Source organism: Homarus americanus, unplaced genomic scaffold, assembly GCF_018991925.1.
Source record: "Homarus americanus isolate GMGI-L3 unplaced genomic scaffold, GMGI_Hamer_2.0 scaffold45698, whole genome shotgun sequence".
Classification (NCBI taxonomy): Eukaryota; Metazoa; Arthropoda; class Malacostraca; order Decapoda; family Nephropidae; genus Homarus; species Homarus americanus.
The window spans coordinates 2,612,173-2,626,128 of record NW_024735554.1 but is presented as its reverse complement, the minus strand read 5'-3'; the positions used below and the strand labels follow the sequence as shown (position 1 = coordinate 2,626,128).

The 13,956-nt window shown below is 36.2% G+C and overlaps 1 protein-coding gene across 4 annotated transcripts in view; it reads right to left on the bottom strand.

Annotated features, from left to right (window-relative positions):
• LOC121871381 (endophilin-A-like) overlaps positions 1-13,956 on the bottom strand; it is a gene marked incomplete at its 5' end in the record, with an annotated part of 44,084 nt that overhangs the window by 11,555 nt on the left and 18,573 nt on the right. For 2 of the 4 annotated variants that reach the window (XM_042373604.1, XM_042373605.1), the window contains 2 exon segments: positions 3,155-3,270; positions 6,520-6,609. In XM_042373604.1, coding sequence (XP_042229538.1) covers positions 3,155-3,270; positions 6,520-6,609 — 206 coding nt within the window. 4 annotated transcript variants of the gene reach the window in all.

Sequence of the window (13,956 nt, the reverse complement as noted above, 5' to 3'; positions counted from 1 at the left end):
CAAGGTTGTTTCGTAGTAGATGTTCCATCGCAGCATCTCTGATAATACTCTCAAGTACTTTACATATAATGCTGATCAGGCTCACCGGTCTATAGTTGTTCGTGGAGTGACGATCGCCCTTCTTGAAGATAGGACTCACATAAGCCACTTTCCATTCACTGGGGACCTTTTGTTCATCCAGGCATTTACAGAACATTATCTTCTGGGGCTCGGCAAGCTCGTTGCACAACTCTCTTAGCACTCTAGGATGCACCATGTCATGGCCAGGACTCTTATGGACCTTTAGCTTTGGCAGTTTATATCTAATACCCTCTTCTGTGAACACAATGTGGGTCAGTGCTGTGTTGAACCGTCTGTCCTCAAACGCAGGAAGGTTAGTTGCATCCTCTCTTGTGAACACTGAGGAAAAGAAGCTGTTTAATGCCTCGGGTCAGAATCTGCATAACTACCATCTTTAAGCCTCAGGTCTGATACTCCAACTTGCGTTTTTAATTTTAACTTTGCATAGCGGTACGCTTGCAACCAGCCTCTGGAACTCCTTTTCAGCCCTTCTACACTATGCCTTTGCTTGGTTTCTGGCTCTTGCATACATCCTCCTGTCCTTCTTATTGTTTGACCCAACCCACGTCTTGAACTTGTTTTTTTTCTTAAATTTGTCGACCACCGCATGGTTCATGTGTAGGGATCCCCTCGTATTCCTATAGGCACTAGGTATGGTCTTGGGCATGTATTTATCGATCAAATGGGTCACTTTACTAGTTATGACATTCAGCGTAGTGTCTGCGTTCTTGTGCCTTAATAGGCAGGCCAGTGGATACCCCTCATCTCTTCCCATTGTAATTTCCCTTGTAATATTTGCACCTTGGCCTGGCCTTATCTTGAACTAGGTAACAGTTAAATCTGAATGACAACACTGTATGGTGACTGGTGCCAACTCAGGCAAGGTGTTCCATTTTGGCCACCATACCCTCCTCGTTTGTTATGATGAGGTCTAGTGGCTAGGGTGTTTGCTCCCCTCTGTAATGTGTCGGGTCTCTAACATGTTGGAACAGAAAATTATCTCTCAGAGTTTCTACAAAAAGAGTAGCAGGGTTATTCAAGTCATTTGGGGGTGAACTCATTTCTCCAGTCGATGTCGCCATAGTTAAAGTCCCCCAAGATAAGGAGGCGGCTAGGGTTAAGCATCGCTGCATTGTCTATTGGGGCTCTTAAGTTCCTCTGATTTAGTGGGCCACAGTTTGGGGATCTGTAGATACACCTGACACTAAGTAAGTCCCCTCCCTTTAATTTAATTTTACACTACTTGGGTTCTTCAAAAACATCCTCTCCCTGTACCATTGCCTGGCTGGCTCTAAGGTCTTGCCTAGCATAGATAACCACACCCCTCTTGCAAGTTGCTTGAGAAAGGTTCGTAAAAGAGTCATATCCAGCAATATTGAACTCACATTCCTCTGGGTCGATTCTCCTGTTTTTGCACAACAGTTCTTCAACTCCTACAATATCGGATTGGTGCACCTTCAGTAGTGTTTCAAACTCCTCTCTCTTATAAAGGAACAAGTCAGTTTTAGTGTACATGACATTCCAGCCAGAATTCGTTCTCGGTAACGTCTCTGCTCTTAGTAGTAGCTCAGCGCCCCCTCCATTCTCAGAAGCTGCAGCATTTACTAAGTACACTGTATTTTGTAGGGTGTGGTTAGAAATGCCACTGTTTACACGGCACTCACCTCCTACCGGCTGATGAGCGGAGCTGGTGCCACCTCCCGGGTGAGGGATAGAGCGGGTGGGGGGTGCGCTGCTGGCCCCTGGCCCTGTGTCGGCACACTTGCTTCCACTACCCCCACTGAATATAACCCATTTACACCCAACCTCGTTCCTCCTTGACTCCTCCCTCTTCTGCTTCAAGTCCTGCAAAAGCTTCTTGTGCTGTTCCCTCTGCATTACCGTGCGATCTGGATGAATGAATACACTCCGAGATGCCTCGCTCCTTGCTAATTTTTTTGTCTGCCGAATAACCTCCCATTTCTCCTACTCACTCACTAATGTGATCCTGAGGGGGCGTGGCTTATCCCTGTATTCTTCTCAGTCATAAGTTTGTTACAGGAAAACATAATCAGTACGTAAGCTGTTTAATTCACAGTGTTGCGTGTCAGACGTGCATTCGTATGTGTGTGTGTGTTGATTGCGCACTGGTGGTGGTGGTGCAGGCTGTGTGGAGCAAGCAATAGATGACGTGTCGCCACTACTGCAATCCATTTGAAACTCACATCACATTCACTTGTTTTCTCATTGAATTTATTTATCTTAGCATATAATAATTCTATAAAGTAACTGTACACACCTGTGTAGTATTTAGGCTTAAGTAAAGTTTTTTACTCTAAGATTTTTTTAGACTTCAGTACCCTAATTTATGGTATGATATTAGAGATAGGATATTAAAGAATGTTATTCATGAAATTTTACATTCGCAAGCATCCAAGGAACCTATTCCTCATGAATGCTGAGCTATTGGTGTAATATCATTCTACAAGCAATAGTTTCAAAAATGCTTTAGGTACAACCAAAAGATAAGTGCAGCTGGCATCACAAAATCAGTGTTGGAGGAGTGTTTGAATCAGCTGTCACAAGAGCAGTGTTAAAGGAGTGTTTGAATCAGCTGTCACAAGATCAGTGTTGGAGGAGTGTTTGAATCAGCTGTCACAAGAGCAGTGTTAAAGGAGTGTTTGAATCAGCTGTCACAAGAGCAGTGCTGGAGGGTTGTTTGAATCAGCTGTCACAAGAGCAGTGTTAAAGGAGTGTTTGAATCAGCTGTCACAAGATCAGTGTTGGAGGAGTGTTTGAATCAGCTGTCACAAGATCAGTGTTGTAGGAGTGTTTGAATCAGCTGTCACAAGATCAGTGTTGGAGGAGTGTTTGAATCAGCTGTCACAAGATCAGTGTTGTAGGAGTGTTTGAATCAGCTACCAAATGTAGTAATACAGTACATATATGGAAATGGACTTGAAAAAGGAATTGCATTAAATATTTGCTATAAATAAAGTAAATAAGACCTTCTCAATTTTCTTATTCTACCCTCAACAGAACATATTGTTTTCCTCACTTAAATTCTCCACACTAGACTGAAATATTTCTCTCTTTCTTATCCCTTAACACTTACATTGAAGCCAAGTTCTCCAGGGTTCTCAGGTTCAAAGTCATAGAGGGCATGTGCTGTGGGTGTCTGCACCATGGGGGAACGTGCTGGGCTCTTCATGGGTGATGGCAAAGGTGATGCTGCAGAATAGGAAGGAAAATGATGAATTACTGTACATGTATTTCTGATACATGACCATGCCTTAAAATTATTGGACAATTAGTCAAGCAACTGAATGTCTGTGAAATAATTCACGGCATAATTCACACGCTAAATGTTCATGGCCATTGTCCAATCTTCATCTTAACTGCATGATCAGAAGTTCATTCCTAAATCATTAAATTATCTCTGTCTAATAAAGTGAACATCCTAAACAAGTTTGTATTCATGCTTCTGACCTTAAATCTTCCTGGGGCTGGCTATCATAATATTTCACTATCATGGTATTTAATTGTACTGCATATTTTTGAGGACATGGTCTCCATATATCACATAATAAAAGAATATTGTACTGTATAGTAACTACTGTAGTAAATGAATTGTGTGACTAAAAATACATGATAACTACATTTAAACATTATACTATATATGAATAAGAAACATGAGTCTGAGTGAACAATTCAACTTAACCCCTGAAGCATAAGTTTTATGAGAATAGGTTTAAGATATTCAGTAGAAGAAGACAAAATCATCAGTACACAACATGAATATATTAGTAGCTAACTCGGTTAACAGCAAAAGAATTGTAGTGAAGCTCTTGGTTAGTTAGCAGAAAGAGTTAGGAGAAATACTGTAATGTTTTTATTTCTTTGTATTCAGCTTTGTCTTGTCTGAGAGTTAGTTAGGCATGGTTATACTTTATTTCTCATCTAGACATGAGAAATGGTCATCAACTTTAATACCAACTGCTACCACACTTGAATATCCTCACTTATTTCCAAGACAATACACTACATCAATATATTTTTTCAAGCTATTTGTAATCACATAAAACACAGTTACTATCATTGTGCCTTCCATGACATACACAAGAACAAAGATTACTAAGAGATGTGTAGCTACATAATTGGAGAATAAAATTCTCCACACCTTACAATATGGTGTAAACGTACGTAATTCTTCCCAACTGACTAATCTGAAAAAACAAGTCACGACTTATCCGTTGTCAGCATGTGGCAATTTACTTCCACTTATGTAAGAATCCTATTCCTCAGCCTTCCTACTGGTGCCTAATATATCCACCTAATGCAACTTATTGGTTTTTATATACACTTGTTACTTGTTGTCATTATGATCACTTGCTGCTCCTTATTGATCATTATAATCACTTGTTGCTATTTATTTATTATTGTCCAATTGTAGCTACTTATTGGTCAATATAAGCACTTGTTGCTACTTAAAGACTATTATAACCAATTCTTGCTACTTATTGGTCACAAATACACTATCTCATTATCACAGTAACATGTCATAACAGGGAGGGCTATTATGAAGATTCTTAACTTTTTATGCATTAATAATGCTTTCCTGAAATGCTACCTTGGGCTTAACTCAATGCTCACTTACAAGTCTACTCATTAACTATTCATTCTCATAAAAATTAAAATATTTGTTTGAACTTGTTTCACTCACTATGTAGAGGTACTCTGTGTAGCATAATACTGTACTGTATATACTTTAGCTATACTGTATTGTATGTGTAATATAAAATTAATTTTGTTTTATTATTTTTACATGCCAATCTTTTCTTATTTCAAGCCTCTAGAATGAACCTACATTATCATTACTAACACGTAAGGCAGATTTAATCATCAAGGCAGTATGCCATATTTCTTAATCTGTCTTAGTTTTGTGCAGACACAACACCCTGAGATACAACACAACACAAGTCTTAACAAAGCCACCGGGGGAAGTTCACAGGTAAGGATCAACTATGCTAGTGTTTCTAAGTACCTAATTAAGGTTCCCTAATAAAAAAATTAATAACTCAATTATCACCAAGGCTCCCTCCTACATCTAAACTACAGTACTTGAATATATGTGATAAATTTGTCTGATCTAATTTACATGCATATAAAAAATCTCACTAATCAAAATTGCAATCAAGCAAAAACACCCATCTATATACAGTACAGTACCTTAAAAAAGCTGATTTTTCAATTACTGTACTGAATTTGTTTTGTTACTTTACTTCTGCAGTACTCATCAAAAGCATAATATATATTTATACTGGGGAGCACAGTGAACATGATACATTCTAGAATAAACCAACGACAAATAAATTCTGTTTCATTTTTAATTGCAACAGAAAAAGATCCTTGTCTTCTAAAATATGTTGTATAGATTAATGTTTTCTCTCTTTTCTGTAGGGACAGCAATAATTTTTAAGTGTCCTAATGCAACATACGTGAATTTTCTATAAGATACTTACAAACACACACAAACACATACCACATTCAAACCAAGTGCATGAAAACTAGTGATGTCCATCTGCACTGTTTAATAACACTCATATAACGTTACCATAAAATAAAGAAATCAAGTGACAACCCACCTTTAAGTTCACAGGCAAATTTATGTGCTACACTTATGTGAAGACTATTGGAAACTACTTAGCCAAGGTGTGCTTGCAATTAAAACCTGATCTTTGTACCATGGAAGGGCGAGGAAGACGGCCAGCCATCTCAGCAGCTACAGGAACTCTACCGCAACAGTTTACTAATACACACACTAATTTGCAAGGTGAAAAAACACACAAGAACAAAACCATTGCACAAGCGTGAAAAACCAACTTATGCAAGAGCAGGTCCCCATGCAGTGTGTAGCAGCTCTCTTTGTCATGAAGATGAGTGAGCAAGGAGGATGTCTGATAATACAGGTGCAGTCTCAACATGTTGCCTTCGCATCCTATTCTAAACAAGATTTCAGAATTTGTGTTCTACAACTTGCAAAATTACTTAAAAAATTATTTATCTAATCAGATTTTCTGGAATAACTCAATTCTATTCAGCAGATGTAAAACTACAGCCAGAGTGCAGCAGCACACAATGGATGACATGCAGTGCACCACACAACAACACACAACATAACCAACAGTTTGTCTGTCTAGACAATGTTCAAAAGCTTTCCTAACTACATTTCAGAGGACTAATGGTTATGGATTAAATAAAGTTAACTCCTTTCCTGTAGGAAATGAGGCATTAGTGCTGTCAATTTATTGTCGAGAGCATTGAGAAAATTAAGCTGTGCATGTTAACCTAGGCTGTGTATGTATGTTTGTACTTGTGTACAGTATTTGTTTGTCGATGTGTATCCATGTGTGTGTGCATGTATGTGACAGACAAACATAAGAGGCTATGGCAGTAGGGTGCACGGTGAGCAATGTTTACCATTAGCAGAGCGCGGGGGGCCTCCCGGGGGGAAGAGAGGGTCCCAGTTGGGCTGGCCCGAGTTCATGGGGGAAGGCAGGGGGGATGAGCCTGCTTGCACGCACCAGAAACCCACACACATCAGTTAGACCACAACCCAGTAGTGTACACATTTAAAATTGTGAATGTTTAATTTAAAAAAATATATTCTTTGTCACACGAACAAAATCTTAAAATACTTAGGTGACTAAATCACTATAGACTGAACACTTAAGTAAGTATTGATAGGAACCATTGGTATCTTCGTCAAGGGAAGATAACCTAGAAATTCAAGGTACAGTATACGACAATATCAAATTTTAAATCATAAGTCTACACAGTTTCCTTACTGTGTAGAGGGGCAAGACTTATATAATAAGACTAAATTTTAAAACATACATAAGACGTGAAGATGTTTGCTTAAGTCTAAAAGACAATGTGTATGGAAACCATGTACAGTACTGTACTGTATTCCCCCACCAATTTCACATTTTATTCACCACCACAAACCATTGATATTCTCTTTAACATGCAGATACGTACTGTATTTTCATTCCGAGATAGGCTGTATGACCTCTCAAGATAACTATAGTATCTTATTTTTAATGGCACATTATTATAATAATGACCAGCTCTTATTTAGATAAACAAGAAAGCAAGACAAAAGATGTTACTTTATTCCACTCGTCCGGCTTATAAAAAACAGCTCACAACTTCCCGCCAAAAATAATAATAAGACTCCAACACCCTGATCATTCTCGCCTTTACTCATCGAGAGGCAGAACAACAACCTTCCATCTGCACAGCAATGATCACAACTACTGGTACTCTCCTTGACTATGTGTCATTTCTTTGCACAAATAAAAGTTCTTTATATCTCTGCATATACTGTATTTCTATCTATGAGTATACATGACTCACTCATAATACATGCACATATATTTGCAAGCATAAAACACAGTGTATGTACAGTACATACACTCTCCATCTGCTTAAACATAAATCCACTCATCCACACCAACTGTATTTGTATGCCAAGATACATACACACGCATGACCACACACAAACACACACACACTATTTGCATGTCATGAATGAAATAGTAAATACTACAAAGTAAAACAAGTGACAGGTATTCCTCAGTTAACATGACAGAATACAGTGATATCCCCATTAGCCGGAAAATTGGTGGAGAGCACTTCCAGGAATGAGAGATTTCCAGGTAACGAGATGACTCTCTCAAAGCCGGAAAAAAATCCCTCATCCCCGGAATTATCTGGGTAACGGAAAAATGTTCTTAGAAGTTCCAGAAATTGTTCATTAATTCATCTCTCGAACCCGGAAAAATATGTCATCCCCGGAATTTTACGGGTAACGGAAAAATTTTCTCGTTATTTCCAGAAAATGCACCAGATTTTCATCTTTCAAACCCGGAAAAAACTCCCCCATCCCCGGAATTTTCCAGGTATCAGAAAAATTTTCTCAGAATTTTCCAAAAAAATGTGCCCCTCGGAAAATCGTTCCCAAAGCCTGAATTTTCTGAAAAATTCTGGCTTTGGGAACGATTTTACGAGAAAATTTCAAATCTGGCCATCGTTGAGTTCTGGGTTTGAGGGATTCCGGCTAACGGAGACATTACTGTATATACATTCCAAAAAAGTAAAGACAAATTATTACAAAGTTACTGGTAAAAAATCCAAATTCAAAAATACTCTAGAACCTGCATACTCTCAAATTTAAAGTGCTCACAAAGATCTGAGCTTGAGTTTATGAGCTATGTGTGGTGTGGTGGCATTTGTTGTTTGTTACAATAAAAAAAAAATCTGGTTGCATAGATATAGAGTGGCTGTGTGTTGAGTCAGGATCACCACTGAATGATGCATAATGGTGAAATAATGACACGCATATATCTATACGTAACCTCATAATAAAACTCATTATCATTATTTCTTTTTAAATATTCTTGCTTTTATTTGTGTATTTTTATACTTATTACATGAAATTAATATTTTAAAACTTTCTTGTTGTTTAATACTGTACTTGCTTTTTAGGAAACCTGGTCTTGATACTGAAAATATGTCAAATTATCATCCGGTCTCCAATCTGTAACTCATATAAAAAATCATAGTGCGTGCTATGCTGGATCAGTTACGTTCTCTGTTAGAGAGAAATGGAGTGATCCTTCTGGTCCAGTCAGCCTATAGGAAGTATCTTTCAACTGATACTGCCTCCTAACGATTTGATAATAGACACTTGCACGGGAAAGTCCTTCCTTCTGCTCTTGCTGGATCTCTCTGCAGCACTTGACACAATGGACCATCATCTGTTACTTCAAAAACTTTGATCATTCTGTGTCTGCAATGATGAACTCCCACTGTTCGAGTCTTATTAGTTAAAGCGATCTCAATGTGTGATGGTTGATGGAACCATTTCAGTTTGGAGTCCCACAGTAATCAGTTTTGAGACTACTTCGGTTTACAGTCTATACCAATAATTTTGCATCTCTACTGGATGTTCATCATGTTGCGTATCATTTCTATGCCAACGAGGAGATAATGAAACCCTTGATATCTGATGTTAAAATTTGGATGGCTAGGAGAAAATTTAAGCTGAATGATGGCAAAACCCGAGATTATAGTCGGAGGAAATAGGAGGGAAGATAGCACAGTGGATTTTGGCTCTTTAAACTTTGGGGAAGTACTGTATAACTCCGTCCTGTCAATTCTGTTCGAAATCTTGGAGTGTACTTTGACTCAAAACTAAATTTTAAAGATAAAATAAATTCAGTGATTACAAGTTGCAACTTTCATATTCAAAATCTATATGTTGTGAAACAGTTTTTGGATAGACAGTGTCTTGTGACACTATTACATTTACTTATTTTTTCTTGGGTTGACTATTGTCACTCTTTATGGGTCTGCTTACCGGTACCTTATTAACTACTGAAATAAATACAGACAGTGTTGAAGAGGGCCAGGCTTATTTTTTCTCTCCCACCGAGGACTTCCACTACCCCATTCTTGACCTAATTGCACTGGTTTTCAATTAAGGCTAGGATCGAGTTCAAACTCTGTCTAATGACTTTTAAGGCACTTATGTTTGATGATCCTAAGTATTTTTCCGAACCTACTAAATTCTCTGACCACAAGTTCTGAAATAGTTTTGCAGAGTAGTGATGATCCCTCACACCTTGAGGAGCCTAGAGCAGTATGGAAATGTTCTTTTGCTGCCCACTCTTTTTCCTATAGAGCATCCAGATTGTACAATCAGTTGCCTGCATCCATGAAACAGCCAACTTCTGTGAAGGCCTTTAAAAACAACTTAAAACCTTTCTTCTTTTGAAAGCTTATGATCCTAAAGAGGTTACGGTGATGGAGAATTATGGGTTTAGGAAGTGGTACAATTTAACCCTGTCATGGTCTTTCGATGCAAATTGAGTCACTAAACACTCCTGTGCTGGTGCAACCCTTCCCGTTCAGCCATATCACACGCTGAGAGTACTCACGCCATAAGCAGTAATGCAGGAACAGTGGACCAGCCCTATCAACCACCTTAGTTCCTCCCACTAGTCTCGTGGGCTGGATGATGCATCTTTAAGGGTGCAATATGGGTCTGGATCACTCTACCCAATGTTTACAAAAATAAAAAAAACTGTTCCTGTTACCAATGCAACCTAAGTCAAAAGACTGCGAGGGGGTGAGATTTCCAATCATGGCCAAGAGTTGCCAGAGGTAAAGGATTTACAAACTGTCACTTTTTGTGATCTTTTTTGTAATATTGTTTTCCCTTTTTTCTCAGGTCCTTTGTAGTATTTCAAGCACTAGTGAATTCTTTGGAAGAATTGTTGCTTTTGAAAAATAAAGGACCAGCTAGTATTACTGTATTATTATGTGATGCCATTGGTGAATCATGAAAGAACAGCAAAGTTTAGCAAGTGAATATGATGAGTGTGAAGCGAATGGTCATGGGCAGAAGTAAGTACAAAGAAACTTTGTTCAGAACATATTGTCGATAGATGTGTTAACTGCATACATATTATTGTTTTGTGAAAGGTGTTTCCTAATTGGTGATCTATAAATGTGAAATTGTGTTGTGTGAACACATGTTAAAAGAGGAATACCTGTACGTACTAGTTGCTGCTTAGTTTTTCTATTTTTTTCTGGCTAGATCAAATTCATAGCTGGTGATTTAAATTGGTCTATAAAGTAAATATAATGCAATAGCAGAGATTGTATTACTGTATAATTAAAGATATGAATATTTTGGATGATAAAAATAATAGGCAGATCATATACAGTGTTTGTGCATAAGATACTTTCAGAAATGAAGAAATGATCATCAGAAATACTACAAGCATTTAATTTCTGACATGGTTACATACTGTGTCAGAGCTATGGCAGGTGGAAGGTTGAAAGCCTACTTCAACTCGCCTGTAAAACATCTCCCCTTGTGAATTTAAGTTCTGTATGGTGTACAAAAAGGATTTATAGTCAAGTGAAGGTCAAAACTTGATACCTCTTCAGGACCTTTGCCAGCCCCATACCACTGGGGTAGTTATGACACAAATTCTTATGTGTCACTGGAAAAATTTGACAAATCATTTTTATACCACTGTAAGTTGATGACTATGCCTAAGAAGATTGTGTTGCAGTCTGATGTATGCGCACAGCAATGGCATTATTACAAACTGACCACAGGCTTTCTCAACAATCTTTGTGGTAGTTCAGTGAAACTGTCCTAAGGTTTATACCAATAATCATGTGCACTGTGTCAGATTCACCTTATAATTGTAGACAGAGGGGGTGAGGGGAGGAAGTTAAAAATTACCAAGAGTCACATACAGGACACTCTCAAAACCCCTGCTTTCTAAGGAGTAAAGCCTCGACCTAATGGGGCGGAATCAAGCCTGCACCGTGTCGACTTGCGACAAGCTAAGAAGCATGCGGTGATGAGGCAGGTACCGCTTAGGTTCTTGTCTACAATGGCTGGCAATGAGACTTTTGTATCCAATCATTTATCTCCAATGCACATCATCAGCATGACTGCCTAAGAAATACTGTAATCTCTATATTGTACATATACCATATATCAAATAGTGGCATCAAACATGGTAATGGAGTAATGTACAGTGTTAAGAAAAAATAAATAAATCAAATATTATATACATTACAAACAGATTATAGGAAATCACCTGAACAGTCCATTACTCTGTCTTGATGACCACTATAGTTTATCTCCTACTATGTCTTACAAGTTATCATAGATGATGCACACACAAAAAAAACATAAATGTCATGCTTCTATTTCCTAGATCTAAGTACAGTATATGTATCCTTGACACAGGAGACACACTACACAAGAATTCCCTGACACAGATACTGTATATCAATCACAAAAATTGTGGTAAATTAAATAATGGGTTCTGTTTAAAAAAAAGTATATATATATATATATATATATATATATATATATATATATATATATATATATATATATATATATATATATATATATATATATATATATATATATATATATATATATATATATATATATATATATATATATATATATATATATATATATATATAAAACAACCAAGAAATTTTGCACTGACCAGAAAGGCTAAAACTACTGGTCATCCATGAATGTTTCAGCTGACACATAAATTAGGGTTAAGAAAACTGAGTGATGGCTGAAAGAGAACTATTAAAAGTCTAATCATGCACATGTGTACATCTATCACTAGTCATAATATTATAGGTAACCACACCCACACACACACACACACACACACACTTAGCCATATTTCATGTTTCATTCAATTGCATTAAATCCTGCAAAAAAATCTATAATAATACAAGAGTTATTAGGCAAATATCTACCAAGTTCAACATAGAGATAAACATACACACACACCCACATTATACTACAATCACAAACAATGATAAAAGTACAAAATATGTTCATGTAATAATGTTCTATGCTAACAACGAAACATCAAAAACATTACATTATTGTTCAGTCAAGAGACAACAATACACAAGCAACGAGCAAGTAGTGCAAGAAATAGTGTGCATACCCAGTAAGAACTACTGTATAGTGAATATTTCACAGCCAACTTGACAACAGCGCTACAAATTCAAACACTTATTAGCCACAAGATTGGAAAAAAAAGCTGCCTTACACAACACTGCACTGCCAAATAATACAAATCTTATTTGTTTACAATAATACTGATTTAACATTGCAAAGAAAAGTATCAACAATGAAATGTGTTCCTTTTCATTACAATACTTAGTTTTTTTAATAAACATGATTTCTAGAAGATCTCCCTATCTGCAGCACAACATAAGATGTACGGTAACTAAGCACAGGATGGCAAATGATGCTTCAGTGAGAAGTATCCCAGGTAGCTCTGTTATATGTACCACCCCAACACTACAGCTGCTACAAACATAAGACTTGTACCTTCTCTCTCATTATAAGATAATGAAGAATGAGAACTACTCATTTATATGACCAAAGATATACTGTATATATGATAGTTTATAATCTGTTAGGGAGGAGATATATATGTTTCCATAAATCTTTTCTGACCAATAAACTACAGTAGGTGCTGTACTTAATGACTATATTCACTCAATAATAGTTTTATTTTCAATTTAATATTTGTTATTTTTATACCAAATGGGCTAATGAGTGAGGTTCAGCTCACATGAGAGTTTAAGAATGCAGTATACAATATGGTATAAATCTACCAAAGCCAAGTAATTTATTCTCTTTCAGCAAGTATGGTCTAATTTATAGTTATATTATATTATATTTCTATAATATGACTTTATATATATATATATATATATATATATATATATATATATATATATATATATATATATATATATATATATATATATATATATATATATATATATATATATATATATATATATATATATATATATATATATATATATATATGCAAGTAAATCACTGTAGGTGTGTCTAGGTATATGTGATAAAAAGAAGAAAACACAGTGTTTTCTTTTCCTTTTATCTATATATATATATATATATATATATATATATATATATATATATATATATATATATATATATATATATATATATATATATATATATATATATATATATATATATAATGCAAGATAAATCAATATTCTACTGAATAATGCAACATAAAGTCATGCAACTACCTATTCTGATAAATTATTATAAAAACTGAATATGGGTAACGGTATTAATGTAACAGTGGGGAAGGGTAGTGATATTAGACTGGGTGCAATAAAAATCATATTAATTTATCATCCATGGTTACAAAGAGGGAGGATTTATATAATCTACATCCAATGTAAACAAACTATAAATGAAAGTTAGTAATTCACGCAAAGATTCTG